This window comes from Patagioenas fasciata, chromosome 9 (genome assembly GCF_037038585.1).
Source record: "Patagioenas fasciata isolate bPatFas1 chromosome 9, bPatFas1.hap1, whole genome shotgun sequence".
In the NCBI taxonomy this organism is placed as follows: domain Eukaryota; kingdom Metazoa; phylum Chordata; class Aves; order Columbiformes; family Columbidae; genus Patagioenas; species Patagioenas fasciata.
The window spans coordinates 17,202,868-17,227,029 of NC_092528.1; the positions used below are offsets into that span (position 1 = coordinate 17,202,868).

A 24,162-nucleotide genomic window follows, 5' to 3' on the forward strand; every position below is an offset into this window, starting at 1 on the left:
ATTCTACACAGCTTTACAATTTGTCTTGTGATCGACCATGAAACTATTTGCTTGGCTGTATTGAGTAAGATTTCCGTTTCATTAGAACAATCATGTTTCTTTCTAGAAGATGTTCAGGACAATAATTTGTCCCCACTTTGGGGAATACTGAATTGTCCTTTAGAGGGCCACTCCTAGCCCATAAGGGAATTGTGAAAGGTGAGATTTGTACAGAGCATATGTAGCTCCTAAAATGTGAAACACATTGTTACTAATAAGAAAGAATTACTAGATAGAGCTGCAGGGTTTTAAAATTTTATTACACGTTAGTTTTTATTTAGTAGTATCACACAGAACCCCTTCATCTTTGCTGAGGATAAATGCCTGCCCTTGTATGGCAGCTGTGATTTAGACAAAAGAGCTTCCAGTTGAAAAAGTGCTGGTGTTGGCACTGAATTTCTACCTGGATGCTGAAGGGTGGGACCGAGATCAAGCAGGCTGCTACAGCAGCTCTAGCCAGCAAGAGCAACCCCAACCCCAGTGCTTTGTTTTATCCAGGGACTGAACCTGTTCCTGTATGTTCCAGAAGCTGGGTATAAACAGAGGCATTCAAACATACTCTTACACGTGTGCAAGCACTACATTAAAAAAAAAAAAAAAGTTGTTGTACTAACACACTAAACAGCAACAAAGTCACTAAGTGCAAGAAATACAGTACTATAATCTGCTTTAAAAAATAATATATATATATAAATATATCTAAATACTCACATATTTCTTACCTACAAGGTATATTTGTGGATAATCACAGCCAAATTCAGCCTGGCAGGTAAATGAGACCCTATTCTGTGTTGACTCAGTGGTGGTTGGACACATTTGCTTCAAAGGTGTCTTTGGCTTGTTAAGGGTTGCAAGAAGGCTGGGAAGTGCCGAGGACGAGTGGCAGGTGACAGGGAAGCTCGCTGGTCACACCTGGCACTGCGCTCACCGGGGCGTTCGGACACACACAACTCAAGTGCAAGAACATGGTTTTGCATGAGAGCCAAGACTGTTGGCTGCAATAATAGTCACTTCTGTCTAAGATGACAAAGGGATTTAGAGAGATAATATAAAAACCTGGCTCTGTTTCTCAGTCTGCATTAGAGTAAGTCAGGAGTGAACTGACTAAATTTAGTAGAATATCATCAACGTGAAACTAGTGAAACTAGCAAACTGGCATCTGTGTTCTTCTGCAAAACTATAAATTTCCACACGAGGGAGCTTCTTGCCCACAAAGCTCACAGCTACTGCACAGGGTGCTTCCTCCTGGGAAAGGTGACAGTGATGGTTCCGTCTGAGTTCTCAATTTCTGCAGATTGCAGCTTGATTGCACTGCCAGGAGTCACAGTGAGAGCCAGTAATGAAACGGTTAACAGATAATGATGATTGTCAGAGCTTGTTAACGACAATTATTTCCAAGACATATGTAAATCTGTATAAATACCTAAGTGTGGTATATAATATAAAACATACTGTTTAAATCTATAAGCATTCCTGAGTTAATTTTGCTATGGGAGTATTAGTTGCAACTTCCTGATTTCACCGTGTTTAAATTCATAACCATGAACATTAATTTAAAATTACTCTAAATATTTGTTGAGAATTAATCACCTGATAAATTTAGCTCTTTTTCATTTTTATGAATTATTCATTATCTCCTCTCCTTTCCGTTGATATGTTGGTTATTTACGAGAATTGAATTACTAGTTCACACTAAAAAGGAGTTCAGCATTCATGGTGATTTGTAAAATGTTCCCCTTGGAAACTTGACTGGTGACTAGGATAGTATTTACTTTTGACAACAATATTGTATGGTACTAGTTTGCTTCTTGAGAATGTATTGGAATTTTCAAGATAGGCGTAAGCATGTTCATACAGCAAATATTTTGAAACAAAAAATTCTCTGCTTGTCTTGCATGTTTATCATGGATGTTCCTACAAAGGCAGCTTGTATTAGTAAAAGCCTGTTGGTAGGAATGTTTGGGAAAGTATGATGAGGTGTGACTGGAGGAATGAACAGCTATGTAGAACTGCCATCTGAAACAGAAAAAGCTCCTGTTGCACAGTTCCATCGTGGAAAATACCTGAGCTTGTCAAAGGAAAAGAATAATTCTGTGCTAGGCTGGCTTCAGGCAAGGCTGAATGAACATTTATCAACCACCAGATATTATTAAGAGGAACAAAACTTTGAAGGAAAGTCTTAGTAGATGGGAGTAAGAATCCCTAACATTAGACAGGTCAAATGTGAAGTGGTTTGTGCATGTCTAGCACACAGAGCACCATTTCTCAAACGTTATGGCCTGCATTCAATAAGGGCAGTGGAAGACCAGATTTTTCTGAGCAGACCTTATGTTCCAGACTATAGTACTGGAAGACTAATTTCTGGCTGCCTCTCATTAAACAAATCTGCCATAAAATTAATTTACTAGCAAACATCACTTCCCTTCTTTCAATTCACTGAAACAGATAATATCTTGAACTTCCCGTTGGGTGATGTCTTTATATTTGTTACTTTCAGCCTCAGTTTGCTACTATTAATTAAATAACAAATCAGAAAATTATTTCTAAAATTATAAAAAGCAAAACCCCTGGAACACACCCTCATGTGGTTAGTAACTGGTACCAGCACTTGCAAAACATCAAAGGCTTCTCTAAACATAGACTTTCATCAGTTACGCTGCAAGCCTTCATCTAATCTTTCATGATTTCCCATGCAGAAACATCAAAAGAGAAAGAAGAGAATTGCACTGTTCCAAAGCCACAGTGCTCTGTGTGAAAAGTATATGTTTAGCTACAACACACATAAAATGTAAGTAGGAAATTGTTATTTACATGAGACATATTTTAATAAACTTCATCATTAGGTCCCTTTCTTTTCCTATAAGGAAGGAGGATTTGTGCAGTTCAAAATCACGTCCAAATCTCAGGGGATTTCTGGAAGAAAATGAAAAAGAATTAGAAAGTATCTAACATATAAGTCTTCAAAGCAAGAAGATAAATTTATTTTCATTTTTACTTACTGAAACACATTCTGCATATTTTCTTGTTTCTGTCATCTTGTTATAATCCATCCAAAGAGTTTTCAAAGAACATTAAGTCCTACAAATAAACAAACTGTGAACAGTAAGGAAGGTAGGAAAATGCAACAGTTACTATCAAAAGTCTTACTTGTAGGCTTTTTTACATAAAATAATTAGTCAATTATTTTCCATTACTCTGTCACTGAGCAACAGGAGTTTTGGAGGACAAAATCTAATAATCTTAAGTGTCGTGAGAGTTACATTTCTGACCTAATAAAAGCAAAATATCTGGATTGTTGTTGCTATTTTAAAGCAAACACTTTGCAGTGAATAGTTTAAATAGTTTTTTTCCTTTAAGATTATATTCTCTGATGTAAGTATCACAGATGATTTTGAACCATTGCACGTTAATATTAAGTCATTAGTATTGGCAAAAGAGGTACACAGGAAATATAAATTTGTAATTCTAGAAAACATGATTCTTAAATTCATCCTTGCCCCTTCTGATGAGTATTCCCCTTTCCCACAATTCTTCTCTTACTGTTATCTTCGCAAGGAAACTTTTGTAGGAAATTTCATGTAACCTGAAGCTCTTACATGCAACACTTAACAGAATTATTGAAGTGGCACTCACCATTTGAAATTATGATTGGAAATAACATAACTTTTGTTCTGGTTCGTACACCAATTCAAACACAACAGATAAGAAGCTTGGGGGAGTCTGGTAGGTTTGACATGTATGGCAATTAAGATTATTGAATCACATGTGGAATACTATTTAAATGTTTTAATGAACAAAAATGTTAGGAATCTAGAGATGCTCAGTAAATAACAGAAAAACAAAAGCAGCTGTAAAAATTAAGAGGTTTTCATTTAACTTATCTTTTAGGTAATGGGTTTGGGTTCTCACTGCACTTATGCTTTTAAAGGATCCCAGCTGATAGCAAAGGCCCCTTTGGTCCCAGCCTGCCCACCTCTGTAGATCTGACTCTTGGGTTTGCATACTTACAATGAGGAAACAAGCACCAATTATTACTGCCTTGATTTTCACGTCAAGATCTACAGGGACTTGGATCCCAAAGTTGGCAGTGTTGGTGAAGGCATTGTTTACAAATCCAGACCAGTACTTGGAAATTTTGCCAATCGTTGACATCTCATTGAGAGCTTTTACCTGCACAAATAAAAAAAAAAAATAGTAATACACCTAAATGTAAATAAATAAAATACACACTGATTGTATCTCCACAGAATTAGTGACTGTGCCCTGACACACAGAGCATGCTATAATTGTCAGGTGGTTCTTTCATCTTTATCATTGAGGTGCTCTGTTAGTGTCAGATTTGCCTTTAGGAGTGGCACACAAGAATGGGTCTCAAGTTTGGAAACATCAGCAACTTTATGAAAGTTTACACCACTCTTGCTCTTTTTTCACAATGAAAATTTTTTTCCTGTCTTATGTTTCTGATGTGCTCCCAGTCACAGTAGTACCATTGCTGTGGACCACTGTCCCTTACAGCTGACAGATATGTTCTTAATTATGTAGCTATCTGCATGTTTCTCACGGTATACTGAAGTCTTCTGATTTAGCTAACGAGCTGATCAACACAGCAGCTCTTTTATGATTCCTTAACTAAGGCAAATTGGTCACATCAGAAAACTCTGTCCATGGTTTCTCTGAACATCTCCCATTCTCCTTCTCATCCCTTAAATATTTCAATGGCTCCTCAGAATTATTTTTCTCTTGGTGAATACTGTCAAATGGGTGCAAACATAATGGACAGTAGTCCTGTCCATGGTTCTCAGTCTGAGAATAATGAAGGCAGCAGATTCCATGTCACAGGCATTAAGGGACTACAAGTCAGGTACCAGTGAATGCCTGTGGGATGGAACCCTGAGCTGAAATCAAAGGCTGAGCAGTCATGAACAGCTGGGACAAGGACTTAGCTTAGCAACGTATTTATTTCCCTGATGGAATTGTCACTCCTGTCCAGAAAACATTTGTGGAAATCTGATTGTAGAAGTCAGGAATTCCCATGCACGTTGTTGTATTTCTGTTCCATAATTATAGCAATTTACATAATATTTTTAAGCTTAGAATAACAGGATTTTTGAGTGAGAAATGTATTCAAAGTAGTAAAACTTTAAAATTCTCAACACTCATCAGAAACATACCTCAAAGTCAACATCTTCAAAACAGCCACAAGTTACATATGGGCCAATTATTTTTAGTACATCTTCTTTGCTTTCATTCTGTATAGTAAACTTAGGCAGAAAAGGGTCCCAGTTCTGTACAACATATCCAACTGTTATTCCTGGTGGGGACTGAACTTCTAACTAGCAAACAAAACAAAAAAACCTTATAGACTAACTTTATAATAGTGTATTATTTCTATAATGACAACATGTATTATTTACCTATTATAATCATAAATAATTTTGCCAAACTGTGAACTAGATGGTACAAGGCTGTCTGATGGTGTTTTTAAATAGTGCACAATATGAAGCTCAAAATCTGCACCAGAAGCTAACATCTTACATGTAAGATTAGATAAGAGCCATGCACTGTGAAGTCTTTTTTACTGTAATCTGAGTATCCAATAAGCTTTTTTATATAGCGGCTGTGCTACAAAAAGACCTTTTAAAAAAAAAATCCTGATACAGAACTGAAAAAGTGGTTAGATCAGTTATCCTATAAAACATTTTTGTAAAACAAGAACGATGTCTGAATAGAGGAGAGTCAAAAATAAGGAGAAAAAAAATCTCAATAGAATCTGCATTTGTCACTTAAAGCAGCTTGCATTTAAGTTCTGCAATTTCTCAAAGATACATGGCCTTAAAGAGGCAGAGTCACAGAGCAAAGCATCAGCTTCCTCTGAGAACTGCTTCCCGGTCCTGCCCACATGCACCAGTGACATCCAGTGATTTTCCATCCTCCATGCTCTGGGAGCAGAGTGGGTGACGTCTGTCAGCAGCACCAACAGACATCAGCCTGTGGCAAGGCAGGCAGTGTTGTAGGGTGTTGCCTAACTGGGGAAACATCTGTATCATCAGATACAGAGGCTTTGTTTAGTATGTCAGCAGAGTAAAGTCCCATGGGAGACAGGAGGCAAACTAGGAATATAGCTGTTAGAATGTTTATCAAGTTACTTCTAAACAAAGGCCCCACGCAGTGCCCCAGGCTAAGAGGCGGATGTGAATTCCCTCCTGACGACCTCGCAGAGGTTGCACAGGGTTTCACTAATGCTGTGCACAGACAGCGAGTTGCTGGGGCACAAGGCGATTAGGATTCACTCACCTCTTGCAGGAAGCAGGGGAACCAGCAGCTGTTACATCTCAAGGGTCTGTTCACTGTGATCACTTCTCGGCCCATGTTATCAGCAATCCTTATGGTGAAAGACCTTATGGGCGAACACAAATTACGATCAAAGCAACCATTTTCTTCCACTGCAAAGTAAACTCTTTGTCCCAAATGGTTTTTTATCTCATATTTGCTGGAGGTCTCTGTGCCAAGTATGGCTAATAAAGCAAAACAAGTAGTACATTACCTTAGTATAATGTTAGCATTAGAGTTAGCCCTTACCAAGACCCACCAAATTCAGCTTTGCATACAAGTTTGTAGTTCTGGTCTTCTCTGTAGCATGTATTCTAAAAATCTGTAGAACAGAGACTCTTTAAAAATTTTTTTGAAATAAGGACACAAAGAAGATAGACAATTATAAGGAAATAATAATAATGTCAGGTCTGTATTTTGAAGGAACATGTAGTTCAGACTTTTATTTGCTGTACACTGAAGTACATATCACAAAACAGAATTCAGATGCCGACTTTTGGGTTGAGCTTTTTCTTATTTTATCATCTGTGAAAAGTAACAATATGAAGCTGTTCCACTCCTTCGCCAAAACTTTCACTCAGTGAAATGACCAAGAATCAGGCCAAAAACATTTTGAATGAGAGAAATACATTAAAAAAGTTTTACTTGCAGATCTTAATAATTGTTCAGTATTTTGAAATTCTAAGAAACTATGTAAATAGAAAACTACTATTCTTCATTTTGTGCCTTCTGATCTTTCCTTATTTGCTTTGTTTCTCATAGCATGTTAATTATTGTTGAAGACAATATGTTTTTCCATGGATTGGAAAGATGAACTTGAATAACTTTAAGGGAGAGGTATCTGATGTACAGACTTTAGAACTGGTGTAGAGATTACTCACTGTAATTTCTCTCTCCTCATTGGTTTTCTGAACAGGTGTAAAGAAAGTGGATTTTCACCACACTAACGCTGCATTAGAGGCCCAATGCAAGGTCAGCAGGAGGCTTCACAATGACTTCAACAAGGTGAGGGCAAGATTCAGAAACCTCTTGGAGACATCTGTATACCAGCACTCTTAAAGAACAACAAGGATTGCACCATACCTTCAAGAAGCTCCACCTGCTGATGAATAATTATCCGGTCCAACTGTTTAAAAAAAAAAATAGACAAGATGCTGGATGTTGGAAAGGTCTGGGGCTGCCAGTGATGTCTATTTATTTTTATTGCTCATCTCCCTGTTATTAGCATTTCTTTCCTTCCAGAGGTGCGCAAGCTGGGTGCCCTAGGAGTATCTCAAGTGACACTTTGGTCATCTCTCTGAAACGATCACTGAAGAGCGTGACACTGCATGCTGTGGTCATGTAATTCATCCACAGTTTTGAAGAAAAATAACCCTCACTGGGGGAAATGAGAAAGCCAACAGAAATGAAAAGATGTATGCAAGAAGCAGGAGCCACTTCTCACTCCTGCTCCTCCCTCCTGGTCTTGGCAGAAGGGAAGTCCCTTAACCCCAAAGCTGAGGCTGGTGCTGGGCACCACAGAAGTGCAGGGGTGAACAGTTTGGGCTCCAGATCAAAATGCGCTTCAGCCACATCCCCAGGGCCCCGCTGGAGCAGCCCAGACGGACTGTCAGGTAATGCCAACAAGACACACAAGCTTTAACGCTCCGATTTCAGGCACTGGGAGTTCTGCACCCTGAATCTGGCAGATGGTCACGCTGAGGTGCCAGAATGAGCAAAACAACAGCTCCCCAGAAAAATCCTTGTCTGGCTGAAACTCTCTGCCTCTGTGAGCTGGTTACAAATGCAGAAGGAAAACTGTTTGCCGTGGTACCCAGCTTTTCTATGCTTATCATCCCTCTGACATTACTCTTTTTTAGAAAACGGTCATTAGTATCATAAAACCAGCAAGACTTAATTTCAGTCTACCTTTCAGTTTTATGTGACTTTTTATGCCTGTTTTATGTGATAGTTTAGGCTTTGCTAATTTATTTTCCCTAAATTCCTGATGGGCAAATGATTGGCACAGGATTTTGCCATTACTCACAGCTGCAGACAGAATGCACACAACGACTTTCTGAGACCAACATATCACAGCTCTCCAGCGTCTGTATATTTTGCAATTGATAAATCTTGCGCCTGGTATATATTCAAACGGCTGCAGCCATTTGTCAGTTCTAGTCATCTCCTGCAGCTAATTCACAGGCTGCAAAGAAAAGCTAGTAAAGAGAAATTTCTTTATCCTTTTTATTAATCTCAAAAAAGTTTATGCCAGTAATTGAAATAAGAAAAAAAATATTTCGACTTAAAATTTTTCTCCCAAGAATCTTTGCTGTTTGTAGTCTAGATTTCGTGAGATATGTGAACTCTTGGTGCACATGGGAAGTGCTCTGCTGATGAAAAAAGAATAAACAAGTTAAAGATGGCAGGGCTACTTCAATATTTCCATATGGATTTCTTTGTGTCATGTAGACTGTCACATGGAAAAGAAAATTAATAACCCTGAGCAGCTTTGAGTGATTTTGGTCTGTATATTGGTTTATTGTGTACAATGTATAAACAATGATGAGAGGGTGGCAATATCACTTGTCAGGCTTGCTTGTTTTGCCTTGCACTGTGTTCTGCAAGGCAGTTATTCTGATGTATCTTTTATAGAGGCACTTGTGGATTAAGGGAGTTCTGCACTTGCATTTGAAAGCATCTAAACCCCTTTGGTTTACAAGGATCTGAGTCCTCTTGAGCTCAGATGTGTTAAAATTCTTTCTACACAGCTAATTATCAATATTCAGTTTTGTGGGCATTAAATTTGCATCTGATCAGTCTAACCAAGTATAAACTAAGAAGCTTATTAGAAAATTGGTTAAGACTGAATAGTGGCACAACAAACTGTTGAGCTACTTGGAAAACTCTTTTCCAAGGTCTCATCTCTCTATTCCTACTATGAGGAAAAGTTCCTTCGATTTTTGTGATAGGCGCTGGCCAGTTCCTCAAACTGTGGCTGTGATCTGGAAGATGATAATGAGGTTTGGTTAGCTTGTTTTATAGGAAATTGACTGAAGAGTGTAACTTTTTTGATACTGATAGAAAGCCTGGTATCAGTTTGCCAGGGCAGAAGTAGTTTATTGCACCTTGAACAGCCGACCAAATCGCTCCTCAGCTTGGCTGACTCTGGGAGTGCACTTGCAGAGTGAAATATTGCTGTCTGGCCTTAATGTACACAATAGACATTTTATTTTTCTCTCATTCAACACTATATATTGTGCCTTCGAGTTGCTCTTTAGAATAAGACTGTAGGGATCTCTCTGAGATTCACTAAATTTGGATTCTTGTTTCAAATACATCATGGTCTTATTAGTAAATATATTCAGCTTTCACAAATCTGTCCAGATATCTTCCCTGCTCCTGCTAGAGGTAATCCCAGAACTTCATTTCTACTTTTTATCTTGCACTTATTCACAATCACTTTCTATACAATCTTTCTTCTGGTAGTATCATTCAATAAATTGTCTCATTTTCCCACAGGTTGTTTACTCTTCTAGGGGTAAGAGCTGTCATAACTCCCTCTCTGGTACCATCTTCTTAGTCTAAATATGAAACACTCACAGTCTTGTTTCAAAGCACTTTCTTTATTTCCCATGTCCTTCCAGTAGCACCTGTCTGTGTCTATTTCAGTTTGGACCAACTTTCCCCAATACACACACAACCAGAAGGATACTCAGTGTTCCAGTGTTTCCAGTGGCATCAAAAATTCACTGTTCTGCTAGAAATATCTTCATTCATATGAGAATTTCGTTACATGAAAATCTCTTAGTCCATCAGGATAAATCCCAAGGGACTACCCTGGCAGCTGTGAATCCCACGTTCATTCTGCAGGCAGCCCTCTCCCTGCTGGTCAGATCTCCTTTCTGCTGCAATCTATCCTGTCTGAGCTTGTTTCATTAGTCACACAGCCAGTGTGACTTCAGCATCACACACCAAAACGTTCAGCAACACATGGAAGCTCTAGCTGTGGGTATATGCCAATAATCAGCATTGCACACATGCTTTCTGCTTTTCAGACTGCAGAGAAAATTGAAAATAATTAGCAAGGGCTGCAGCACAGACACATGGTTATTGGGCTGAGAACAAGCATGAACAAAGTCTTGAGTTCTTGTTATAGTTCTGACAGCCACTTGCTCTTTTGTCTTTATGCCAGACACAAAGCTTTGACAAAATGGAGTAATAGAATTTGCTTGCCCACATTGTGTGTGTAAATCTGAGGTATAATTCATGTTCATAGAGGAGACTGAATATGTAACCTGCCAAGTATTTAACTATCACAATCACTAAAAAATGTAGCTCACAGTCTGTGAGCAATGCTCCTGTAATTGACAACATATAATTTTGTGCATGGGCACCATGAAATGAAAATCATAATTCCATATGAAAAATTGTTTCTGAAAGGTTTCCCAGTTTCATTATCTGTCTAGATAACTTAGCTCCAAATATAAAATACAGTCAATTTCTGCTCCTGTACAAAACTACCAGAAATCTATATCTAAAATACAGACCTTGAGTGAAATAAACATTTCCCAGCACCACCAAAACACAAACACAGCAGAAGCCTGTGTATCAGAATCACAACCTGAGTGCACTAAGGGCCACATTCTGTTCCTGTCCATACCAGGTAGGATGTATAAACTGTCACTCAGTGTATATAAGAGCGGTCAAATCCAGTCACATGTGAAATGCAAACTGGAGGCAGTGTCAAAGCTGCAGCAGGAAGCAACCCTCCCTGTAGAAAAATGCAGGAAGAGAAGGAAGTTCTGGAGCAGAGCTGCCACCAGCGCTGGTCTGAGGGCCAGGAGCCATGAGGTTTCACAGAGTGAGATGGACACCATGCCCCTTGACCCCACACAGAACAGATGTGGATTTGTAGCCACCTGGGTCCACGCTCACAAAGTTGTCTCCTTGGCAGCTCGCCTCCCCAGGACCTTACCTCTATCTCACCTGGACAGCATTGCTCTCAGCAGAAGGAGTTTGCTCAGAAAACCTTCATGTTCCTCAAAGGATGGGTGATAAGGAGGTAAAAAGTCCATCACACACTGCCTGTTTCAGTCTTCCTGGGGCCAGCTGGAATTTGATAGTCATTGCCCTGAGGGTGAACTCTTAAGGAGTTGGAAGGAAACTGGGGTCAATGAAAGGGGTAATACTATGACCTAGAAAAAGTCCTATAGAGAAGAAAACCATGATTTTGGTGCAAGGAGAGCTGCGTGCACAACAAATGGATTTTTATAAAAACGAATGGCAGAAACAAAAGAGGGGCTTGTCATTCCTATGCTCCCTATTTCATAGTAATATCAAACAACAATAAACCCTCTCTGTCTCAATCTGCTCGTCCCTCAAGAAAAGAAGACCCAATCAACTCTATCCCCTAAGGTATCAAAGAAGTCTACGAAGAAAACAAAATAATTCTAAGATTTGGGAAGATTCAAGACCTGGGTCAGGTACTCCAGACCAGGTGGCAAGTTATGAGTGTGTGATGTTTGCTTCCAGAGACTTGTTGGTTCAACAGGCTTATTCTCTTCTGGAAGGTCAGAAGAACCAGGGAGATAATCCTTGAAGACTGGGTTATTTTGTCCCTTAGATTCTGCAGGAAAAGAAGAAACAAACAAACAAACCAACCAATCAGAAATGAACAGGGCCAAACAGCAGTTAGCTGCTTGGATCAAAACTAGAACAATAACGTCACATTCTGCCTGTGACTGTATCAGCATTTTAGCTCAGATCAGGAGTGAGGATCTGAAATGAAACTCCTGATGGCCCCACACTTCAAGCATTCTGATTCACTTTGTAAAGCAGTTTTGGAGTACACAAAGTGCAATCACCTTAGATGAAGCTTAACCCAGATATGTGGTCTTGGAGGGCACATAATTCGCTCTGACAGCTTGCGAGCACTCAGTCTGTGTGACAAGGCTGGAGCTGGTCCAGAATCACATACAGGGTGGCCACAAGATCCTCAGCACAGGCTGCTCAGCCCAGCTCCATGTGAGCTGCCCTGCATGCAGGTGTACACTCAGCTGCTGAGGGCTTGCCCCAAGCAAGAGGCTTTCCAGCATCTTGAGGTCATGCGTATTTTCTGTTAATTAGGGATAGCCTTTCCAGGGATCTCAGATTTCCCAAGCTAGATGTTACAACCCTGGTATCAAAATCTAAACAGCCTCTCACAATGTATTATTCATTATTATCTTAATGAAAAGATCAGATATCATGAAGCTGAGTTTTCTGGTTTGCAATTGCAAACACATCCTTTAGAACACAGTGGTGGTTACCTTGGATAGTGTGGCTAAGGTAAGGAGAGCATTTACTGATACAGGCACCTACGTGCCCACACCCAGCCACATGCAAGGCACTGCTTCCCACAGTGCGGTGACCACCTTTACCATTTCATTCTCAGCAAATCCTACTGGGTTTACTATGAGCATCTTTCCACAGCCTGCAGTAACACTCGTTCTGCCAGAACAAGAAAGAGCAAGCTGAAGCTCTCTGTATATAAGCGGCAAATCCTCATATTAAGCTGGACTCCCGTGTGCTGGCAGTAGAACAGTCCCCAAAGTGATCATTTTTATCTTATGTCTGACAATACTTAGATATGATGGGGTTTGAGGTCCAGAAGGAATTTTGGCTCTAAGTCTGAAGCTCTTTTTAGGTGTTGTGGGTTTAAATGAGATCATTTAGTATTATTTGAACTCACTGTGGCCAATTCATCGTTTAATCATATTTTGATCTTAGTTTGTCTTTGCAGCCACTGCTTTCTTTCAGTCTGAGACAGGAAGAAGTAATGCCTTTGAATTTGTTGCTGGCTTTTAAAAATGTATAACTAGGTGATAAATATTTTATATGCTCTTCTGCATCATTTTACTTCACAGAGTTCTGTTACTGCTGTAACTCTTGTTGTTACATGAAATGCCATGAAGTGACCAAGTGTTAGTGTTATTTTCAAATAATAAAGAGGAAAAAAAAGACAACAAACTGCAGTTCTACCTGTCAAATTTTAAGCAATACAAAAACCAAACAGTAAAAATATTAAATATTGATGAAAATCCAAGCTACTCTGACACTTTGTCTATTTTGTGGATGTCTCCCCGTTAATTTATGGTATGGGAAAACTTAAAAGTTACCATATGACACAGTGAGCATTCTGCACAAACATGATTTGTAGAATTACTTATTCCTAAAAGAAGTAAATTATCAAGTTCCTTCATTATGAAAACCATATTACACAACATGACTGTTTTTCTGCTTCTGTTAACTACTATGCATCAAATATATATAAATTAGGTCTCTTTTCTATGGCTAAACATAAGCAAAAAAAGAAGTATATTACAAGAGTACAATAATGCTGCAAAACCTGCTTGCCGCTGTATAACTTTTACTGCTGTAAATGCAGAATGCCTTGAGCATTTTGGGGGGCAAAGAGAGGTAAACAAACATAAACAGGCATTGCTGAAACTCCCTGGGCCAACATCTGCCTCTGTGTGTCACAACAGGGTCACATCTATGGAGTTGCGTTCATGTTAAGAAAAAACAGATTTGCGTCCTTCTACTTAGTTTAAATATTTGAAAACATGAAGAAAGTGAATTTAGAAGGCTGGTTAGATCAGCATACTGCAGTGTTTGTCTATAGCCCTGAATTCACAACCAGCTGCTGCTAGAAGACAATATATGACAAAGATGAACCCAGATAGGAGTAATCTGATTAAACTCAGTTATTCTTCAGATATTTATTTTCCTGGTTAGCAGGACTCTGGCCAGTTTTAAAAGTGAAAAGCATTTGCTGATTTGGTATTTTCAAAATGGAATAGGAAAGAACTGTGCAAAAATAGTAGTACCCTTGGCTCGGTGCCTGCCCTTCCCACACATTCTCTGCTGACAGGATTAAGCATGAAGATACAAACGCTAAATTTTCTGACTGAATACAGATGCTAACATTTTGTAACATATTTTATTCAAATAACATTCTAGTATAGATTTTAGTCTCTTTAGGAGCCTCTTGAATGCTGAAAAATTAAAGGAAGCCAAAACAACCGTGCTTTGGCTGCTGTGGTTTTAGCCTGAAACTCTCATTTCATCAGACTGCTGATTGCTGGAAATGCACAAGACTCTATTTTTCTGTAAACATGATCTAAAAATACAGACTATAGATGCACTTACCTTGAGAGGCCATGAAGCTTCCTGAGTTACTTCTTCAAAGGAAGCCAGGTTAAAAGAAAAGGCTTTTCTTGTTGCAGCAAAGCGAAAAAAGAGCACAGCATGCACAAAACTTCAGAAGGTGTCTGTCTACTTCATATCAGCTTACAAAGAACTGGAGGAAATGTATTGCCTTTCTCATGTTCCAGAACACTGCATTTTATGTCGATGGACAACAGGGGGAGATGATGCTGACAAACAAGCAAAACATTATTCATTTCAAGTGGTTTGCACCAATGGAAAGAGGGAAAAAGTGTTTTGTGAATACAAAGAGGCAAAACTTCAATGTACCCACTGTCTAACTGAGCACATTAGACCTAAAATTCTGCTTTATAAGTATGCATATATTCTAAGACTATACAAATCCTAACTTTATAATTCAATATTTATGTTTCCGTTCCTTCAGGGTATCCAGTAAAGACAGAGGAGCTAATTACCCGCATTTCCCTATGACTGGACCCCAATCAACATCTCACATACACAGAGCAGGAAAAGGGACCTCAGATTTCTCATCATATTTTATCTGTGTAGCATCAGCCTCCCCTTACAAGGGATTGTCATGCCTGCACCTAGACCCAGAAGGTGTTCCTGTACCCCCCACCATGCTGGGCTCTGCTGATCCATGTGAGGTGTTTAAACTGGATTTGGGGAATTAAAATGGATTGGCTGTGCTTTGCTCCAGACAAGTACCTTCCATACCAAAATGTAACACATGTAATCACCTGCACTGTACTTAGAGGAAAGGAGGAGGAGGGAGGGTAACCTTGACTTACCAGCTCATATTTCTGCCTCAAGTGCCCAGGTCACCATGGAGATCATCATGCACATGGGAGCTGCAGACAGATGTGATACATGGCTGCAAAAATGGCAGAGTCTATGCACAGAGCTCAGCAGAGCAGGGTGAGGTGTTTGGGACCATTTTCTGTCCTCCCTGCTGCTGCAAATCACACTGATTTGAAACGCACTCTGTAGGAGCAGGTCCAAGCAGATTTAATTCCAGAGTTAACAGTTCAGGAACATGCTGACTGAGGCTCTCTGAAGGAAGAATACAGAAAACCCCTCTAAATAAATAAATAAGCTGATTTTTATTAACTATGTTAGTCCACACAAAGGCTCCAGGTGTACCTATAGAATGTGTGAAAATTTGGCTATGCAAAATTTTCCAGGAGTTTATCATTGCTCACCTGAGAAGTCCCTGGGTGCAGTGCCAGCACACCCTGACCCAGCAGCCAGTTCCTGCTGTACTCACTCCTGGAAAAGGAGAAGGAAGCCAACAGACGAGAACTTCGGTTGCTGTAAAATGGGCACTGAACAAATCCTTCTGTACTGGAAAGAAGTTTGACATCGCTACAGATTAAGGATGACTAAAAGTTTTTGCTTCCTTTCTCCCTGCCAAAGATGTGCTGCTTTGGAGCAGGGAATCTAACCTGGAAAGGAGACACAAAGCCTAAAAAAAGAAGAAAAAAGGAAAGGAAAAGCTCTGGATAAATATAGTAAACCTAACCTTGAAAAAGACAGATGAAACCTCAGGTAAGATGGCACTTGCCTACCTTTAAAAATGAAAAAAGACTGACTTTAGCTCCCAGAAATCCAAACAAACAAACAAACAAAAAACCCACAATAATTCTGTCAGTGCATAAAGCAAGTGTAGTACGGTAAGAAAAAATGTACCTAAAACAGATGATGCATATATATGCTAAAAGATGATGTTTGAAACATTTATAAAAAGCATTTTTGAGAAGTCCAAACAGCTCGTTTGCTGACCTGGAGGAACACATGGACACTGTTTGATTCTGAAGCAATAATTTTCGTAGATTACATCCATAGATTTCTTGAGGATTTGTAAAGGATAGTCTTGCATTGGCATCAGTCTTTACAAATAAAACTATGTCTTTAACAGTTTATTTAATCTGAATATTTGTTAGTTTGGGGGAGTGGTGGTGGTGGGGTTTTTTTCGTGCTTGTTTTTTGTGAGTTTTTGTCATTGTTGGTTATTTTTTAAATAAGTACTCACATAGTGGTAAAAAGTTACTCCAGCCGTGGTAAAAAGCAGCATTGCTAGGGACTTCAGGACCAGAGGAGAACTTGATCATGTTTGCCCAGGCAAAAGTACAGACATTCTTTCATGCTATTTAGAAATGCACTAGAAAAACTATTCAAGAAATCAGGATAAACATTAAAAGACCTGTATGCAGCTATTTCTGTCCATTTGTTAAGGACTTGAGGAAGCAGAGTGGCAGCACATAAAGTGGGACTCTGACAGGATACCGAGCGTGCTGCCCTTGTTCCTTGCAGAAGGCTCTCAGGGACCACTGCCCACACTTGCCCTGTCATTAGGGTGTTGAACATGCTCCCTTCCTCTGTATGAATGTGCTGAACATCTGTAATGCATTCACAGGTATAAATAAGACAAAAAGATTTAAAAAAAGAAACTGAGCGTGCATACATGTATTCCCTCTACCTGTAAAATATACTCATTCCATCCTATGCTGTAAAGCTTATAAAAGGTGATGGGCAAATCCTCTGAAGATGCAAGTTAATACAGATCCTTTGAATTCAATGAGACTATTCAGATCAGGGCAAGCAGTGCTTGGCTGGAAGAATTTATACATCTTGAAACTTCCTTTTTTCTTTAAAGAAAAGTTACATCACATCTTTTCTACAACTACCGCTTCTTCAAAAGCATAGAGATCCATCCCTGCTAAGCTGACTTACAAACATCCTTGTAGTTAATGGTTATTACATAAGCATGTAGAAAATCTATCCATGGACTTAAGACATCATTGTAGCAGATGGCACAGAGCCATAACACTGAGATTCCTCCAGAAAGTATATAGTATTAGTCAGACAAGTGGATCAATAGAGCAAAGATACTGTATGACTCAACACAGGTGCTGCTTTTCTGGAGCCTAATCACTCTTCTGTTTTCTACAGGCACCACAGCCAGAGTATTGCAATAGTTTCACAAAATCCACCTTCACTAGAGGTCAGAGGCATCAAGAGAAAAACAGGAGACAGTAACAGAATTTAAAGTATTAGGAAAAACTGTCTGATTTCTTGTCCTGGGTTCTGCTGCTCAGAAAACTGCCCTATAAACCTGATGCAAAATATTTGCCCTTATACGCAGCAGCGAAAAGATGACACTGCCCTTTCCCCACTGTATCACTATCAGCTTCCCCAGGTCAGCAGGAACTGCCTCCCCCCCATCCCCACAACCTAAACAAGTTCACATGAGACAGCTCAGCTCTTCCCCACCTGCCTCTATGCGCCGTGCCACCCAGCAAGCAAGTTAAGGAGAGGGCACAGGCACCATGAAATGCACCTGAAACCTCACTGAGCAATGCCTGAGCTTCCCTGCTGCTTAAGAGGGGTGATCACTAATGCCCATTTCCACTTTACATTTATTTTCTTCAAAGTATCAATTGTCACCAGCATTAAAATAAATTGTTATTTTATTTTTTTTTAATAGGAAATTATAGAGCCTTCTTCCCTTTCCTGGACTTGCCTTTAGCACAGGGATAAATGCTGAGCAGGAACGTAAGGATCAGACTGTGATCCTGTGCGATAAGAAGCTCCAAATTACAGATTTCTACCTAGTTTTGCTTTCTGCGCTGGGGAAAAAAAAAAATCAATTTGTTAAATCAGCTACTGTCTAATATGGATCTCACCTTGAACTTTGGTTTGTGAGGCGTCTCGCTGCAGCTTGTGTCTGCAGGAACTCCTCCCCTCCGAAGACATCTGCAATCATACTGAAATACCCGGCTCTGGCCGCGCTGCCTGGCAATGCCTGCACTGACAACACATGCAGTACACACGGCGCTGTGGAATGGGCGCCTGGCTATTCCACAAGGTGACTGTTGTGTGTGAATTAATAGAAAAACACAATTTTAAAATAACTGTTCAGCCTTGAGTTCTTTATTTTCCATTTAACTGAACTGTGATCAAAATAGCAATCTTAAACTGATTGTTTAAGAAAAGATCAAGAAAAAAAACCCTTTCAAACACTTGTGTTTAGAAATGGCACACAGGTAATGAATATGTATTAGAAATTTTAACATCAAGCCAGCAAGTATTGATATGGGTCAGAGCCTGAATATAGATGTCAGCAAAATACAGCAATCAACTGGAAATTCATAAACCAGCTTCCATACCCCATTTTGATACAGTAGATGGAGAAGGCTTTGGGGTTTTTGTTTGTTGTGTTTTTTCAGGGAGGTGTTTAGTTTTCAATTTTGTCAGGAGGTTTTGGGGGGCGTGGGGTTTTGTTGTGTTAGGCTTTTTGTTTGGTTGTTTTTTAAATCACCTGTGAAATCTTGTTCTCATGAAAATGCAGCACACCATGGAGCTGTGGGCACTGCTGCCAAGCACCGCTTCACACGTTCTGGTTTCCTAGCAGTTCTGAAACCACTGCCTGAAATGGTTAGTTCAAAATAGTGAATTCAACCCCAGACCCAAATATTTCAACTTGAATCATATTGAACAGATTCTAGGATAAAAGCAGAGGAAGCGTGGCCATGAAGGGGTTGATTTATGTAAGCTGACCAACATGATTTATACAAAAATAAGGCCAGAAAGGAGCGACGTGTGAGACCTGAATGTATCTTGCACCAAAACACATACCAAACCTTCACTTTGGTCATGGAGAAATTTTGAACCCAGTCTCTCACCTCTGAGTTAATTTACCCTAATTAATGAGCACTCTCAGGGGTTTTTTTTTAAATCTATCCTGAAGCTATTCTGCTCCAGGTAAATATCCTTTAATATTAATTGGGTTTGAAGGTCAGAGAAAATAACTTTATAGTTCTGTGGCAAATGGACTCTGGAGGTACATATAAGGTTCACTTGCTTTAACTGTGTGTTGGAAACAAAGACATTTTATGCCTCTTTTCTGCATACTTTAGTAAACAGTACTGTGATTAATCTATTTTGAGAAGATGAAGTGAATTTTACCTGATTTTGTTTTTATTTTGGCTTGAAACCATTTGTCAAGTGCAACTGAAATTCATGAACAATCTCAACTTCTTTTTCCTTGTTAAACACAGATTCAAGAGTAAGAGAACTGCATCTTGCCCTTCCTCACACATAACCAAACCTCTGTGAACACTTTTCAGGCTGAAAGCAAAGAGTAGGCATTCTTCCTAGGAAGCCATAGGCTTTCACAAGACTAAGCAAACTGTGACTGCTCAGCAGCCACTCACAATTAGATCTAGTGCTTGCCTCTAATCAAATTTAGTCATTTACCCCAGTGATAAAATGAGATAAAGTACTCAAGCAATATACACTGGTATATTAATAAGATTATTTCTGTCTTCTAGTACATTGAATGACAGAAGTTTTGAGTACAAATGCAGCTAACGCTTGGTGACAATGCAGAACTTCTTTGCTGGCCTTGAAAATTCATAAAGTCAAATTAGAACCATTGTGCTTTGCTGTAGAAGAAAAACTAGTTCTTCTGTCATACTTACCTCTCGTTTTCCCTTTCTTTACACTGTGAAACATCTAAATTGGAAGAAAGTATTTTGCAAGGTCAGAGTACCAGAAAACACTGAATATATTCTAGCTGTTTTTCCTTCTGTAAAAATGACTGAAGTCAACATTTGCACCAACCATCACATCAACACTCTGACTGCTCCAAAACTACACTCAAACACAGCAAGGGGGATGACCAGGAGATTCCCTTAAAAAGCTCCACACAAATTAAGTTACTAACTGGGAAATACCCAGATGACCACAGTATTTGCTGTTGGGTGACAGCTGCCATGTATGAAAGACATTTCATTAAGGTGCAATAAGATTTTGGCAGTCATTATGATGTCTGCCTGATAATTGAGTTTTGCTAGTTCCATTTCTGAAAAAACAGAAGCAAACATTACTAAATTATTCTAGTAATCTACTGAAGTAACTGTTTACAAATTAATCCCTACTAACACAGATCCAGTGACCCAGAGGTGAACAGTTTTGGAGTCATTTAGAGCACAGGAGGTGAACAGCCCTAACATTCCCATGAAGGCTACAGTTGTCCCAAGATGATCAGCTGATCTCTTCCACATCTTTGAAAAGTCACTATTCAATATTCTAATTCTATATTCAAAGTAAATAAAACATTTTTCACTTTTTGAGGAAAGAAAAAGAAGTGAAATGGATAAGACATCCACAAGATTTAATGACATAATGGTAACACTATTAGAACATAAAAATTAATTTCATTTTCCCTGAGGTATCTTATTTTAATTAACAAATCCATGATCCTGCTCTATTAATTAGCATGCTGGAAGAATAATAAGTTTCAGATGAGTTTAATTCTAATAAAGCTTTTCATCCCCTAAAAAAATAATAAAAGGAATTAAGGATCTCAATCCAATTTGTTTTCTACATTTAGTAGCAATGTTTAGAAATTCTACCCAATAGTACAGCACAACTATTAGGAACTTATTTTAATTTGAAAATGTTTTGCTTTTGAACTTATTGCATTTCTGGCATTCTACCTATCAAAGGAACAGCACTGGCTCACTAAGAAAAGTAATTCTTGCAGGGTACCAGGCAATTTTACTTTTCATATTATGTCCTATATGAAAACAATGACTTTTTAAGTAGTTATTGAAACAGAAGAAATGCTTAATCAAGATTATTATGTTTTGAAACACAAAATAATCCGTTCAGTAGTCCCCAAGTGGCTGCTGTACCACTGGTCAAATCACACTTTTTATAGACATACTAATTCATTAGTCTTCTCACAGCAGCTCTGGAAAATTTTTGTCTGTTTGTGATTTTCTGCTTTGTTTTGTTTTTCTCCAAGTTTGTTTTATATTCCTCTCTCCTTGTATCACAGTTCGCTTACAGGTGAAAAAAATCAGAGCAAGTTTTTCTATTTATTTCTGATTCCCGAAAGCAACAAATTTGTACTTTTAGATTCCTGCAAATCACAATGCAGATTCCCTGTTATACGCAGTAAAAAAAGAAAATAAAACATTAGCAAACCACCGAAGACTTAGGTTGGTTAAGATAAAAAGCGAAGGAAAAAACTTTTGTGTAGATAAAAAAATGTATTAATGCTCATAATTTCAGAACTACTTGTCCTGTAAAAACAGCTTGCTGCTTTGACCTAGCACCAAACAAACAAATGAGAGCACTAGGAAGTCATGTGTGCACAACTTTTCAAATTAGTACATCTTGATATTTTGCTTATGTATTTCAAAATACAGGTTGAATATTTTCAATGCTTTACTAAAGAACAGGTCAAAATAGTTATTATGCAATAGAAAAGAAGATATACTAATAGAATATGTAGAAAGTGTTGAGCAATATAAAACCACAGGTTATAACAGAAAATGCATGTGAACTTCACTAATATTGCTGCCAGTTCTGTTGCTGCACAGTACCTCTCTCTTCCAGCAGTCACGGGGAGCAGAATGGCAGGAACTGCTCTGTGCCCATAACAAGATGTTCTCAGAGTTCAAGTTGGTCCTGCTGTCTCCCCATCCCAGTTCCCTTGGGTTTAACCTGGGCTACTGTGTATCCCCTGAGATCCCTAAGTGACAGCCTGGTGCTGCTTGCCTCTGATGCATGCAGGAAAATGATCGATACTCTCTCTAAAGATACTATGAGCACAAAGAGTTCATTACCATAGAGAACAACTTTTTGAAAGAATATCTAAGGGCCCTCGCTATGTTTGCTTTATTTTTATTTTCAACTCCTTTCCGTCTCCATGTGGTCCACTGAGAAAGCCTAATTAGCAGGTCCTTGTCATATCTGTTTTTGTTTCCTCAGACACCTAGTAGGAATCATTCTTTGAGTTTATTTTCAACTCTTTGTGTCTCAGGCATGGTAAAACAGGAGGAAGTTTCTCAGTAAAATGATGAACAGCACTATCACCTTATCATTTGTCTTTTTGAAAGGCTTCATAACGTGTTTGGTAGTTTACTCAGAAGAAACACAATAGTTAACAGAAACAATTTTTTTTTCTCAAGAAAACAGGGCAATCCTTTCAGAGATTCATTGCTCTAATAATTTATCTTCTTGGAACAGCCTTAATCATGGAAGACTGAGAACACAAAGGCAGGAAACATCCTTATTTCTTGCTTCAGGTTTTTGAATAAGGGTCCTAACACCTCAAGATTGAGATTTTTGCTGTTCTGGGGATTGGCACAGGTGGAAGCATTCATTTTCTTAAAAAAATATATATCATCTCTTTAATGGAATTCATAAATTATTGCTTAATAATAGACTAAATAGCATCTTAATTATTCTATGCTTGCCAGCTCTCGTACCTATTGCATATCATGTAAAAGTACAGAACTGCAGCTTCCAGATTTGTTCAAAAGAATGGGAAGTTACAAGAAGATTCCCACCCCCCCATCACTGCTAAACACACATGCCATTTTCATGTGGTAATTTTACTAATTCATACTAACACTTATAGTTTAAATATAGTACACAGACAGAGGAAGAGACAGTACACCAAAACCAGAAAGTGTAATGAATTATAGCAGCAAGAGATGAGAATAGTCAAATATTGGATGAAATTCTGCTCTCATTTACTGCAGCATTATAGTTTATTTTGGTGACTGGTATGTGAATGTGGCCTCTTCTATAGTTTTCATTATACAAAGAATTATACATTTTATAGACTCCAACATTTGGTTAATGATTGCTAAATGTAGCATTTACAGAGACATTAGGAAAGATGGTATTTATTTGCAATTTTATTTCCCTCATAGTGAAACATGGAATCCATACAGCTGTACAATGAAGATTATTAGAATTGCTAGAAATGAAGGCCTCCTGGGAAAAAAAAATATCAATAGCATAGTTTAACTACATGAACCATAATTGCATTATTAGCTCTGCTGTGCACTACCACAGGAAAGCTAATGACATGATTCTGAAGAAGCTTTATAGATTATAGAAAACTATATAACCTCTTGTGGTCCCATTGACAACACAACCAATTCGAGATCCCTGCCATTATAGGAAGGAAAACTGTCCCATTTTTCACAAACCCCATGCATATGTCTTTTCATGGATTTTAAATATTAGCTGTATATATGCCCATGGACCAGTAGCTGGAATAACCATTTCTTTAACCTTATCTGTGGCAAATTTAGCAGTGAATTGTGTTTTCAGTCCCAGTACAACAAATTAATGACTGTTGCAGAAGGAGTGATGAAGAAAAGAGGTTCCCCACTCCAGACACGCACTGGCTGTATCTGAGGCAGCAAGAGGATTACTATCATACACTGTCAGTGAAATGAAATGTCTGGTTTTTTCCAAGTGTACTTACTGCTAAATCAATCTGCCCACAGTTTACTAGTGGGCTTGCAGCTTAAAAGCAGGTGACTAAACAGTTCTCATTACATTCTGACAAAATGCAGAAGTTACTCCCAGTAAGTCACTCCTGCTTTGTCCCTGTATTTTCATCTCCTACATGGACCCCAGTTTGCAAAGACGTAGATACATGAAAAACCAATTACTTTTTCAGTAGTTACTGAAATAGAAGAAATCAAGATTATTAAGTTTTGAAGCACAAAATGATGCAAGACACAAAGCTAAAACTTTGGGCCTATGAGACATCTCTTTTACACAAAG

The 24,162-nt window shown here is 38.7% G+C and overlaps 1 protein-coding gene across 1 annotated transcript; it reads right to left on the minus strand.

The window, feature by feature from the left end:
• Nucleotides 1-288: 288 nt before the first annotated feature.
• Nucleotides 289-15,597, minus strand: LOC136105162 (phospholipid scramblase family member 5). The gene is made up of 9 exons (XM_065844761.2): nt 15,351-15,597; nt 14,542-14,768; nt 11,826-11,977; nt 7,453-7,495; nt 6,334-6,554; nt 5,211-5,372; nt 4,048-4,209; nt 3,039-3,117; nt 289-2,952 (listed from the first exon to the last, which is right to left on the minus strand). Exons 2-8 carry the CDS (start codon nt 14,552-14,554, stop codon nt 3,079-3,081), a joined length of 792 nt encoding a protein of 263 aa, XP_065700833.1. The 5' UTR covers nt 14,555-14,768; nt 15,351-15,597; the 3' UTR covers nt 289-2,952; nt 3,039-3,078.
• Nucleotides 15,598-24,162: the final 8,565 nt, after the last annotated feature.

Excerpts from the sequence above, each read along its gene's own strand:
- LOC136105162 (XM_065844761.2), bottom strand. Across the intron at positions 6,555-7,452 it reads GCAGGTGGAGCTTCTTGAAG|CCATACTTGGCACAGAGACC; the intron begins GTATGGTGCAAT and ends TTGCTTTATTAG. Across the intron at positions 4,210-5,210 it reads TTGAAGATGTTGACTTTGAG|GTAAAAGCTCTCAATGAGAT; the intron begins GTATGTTTCTGA and ends TTATTTGTGCAG.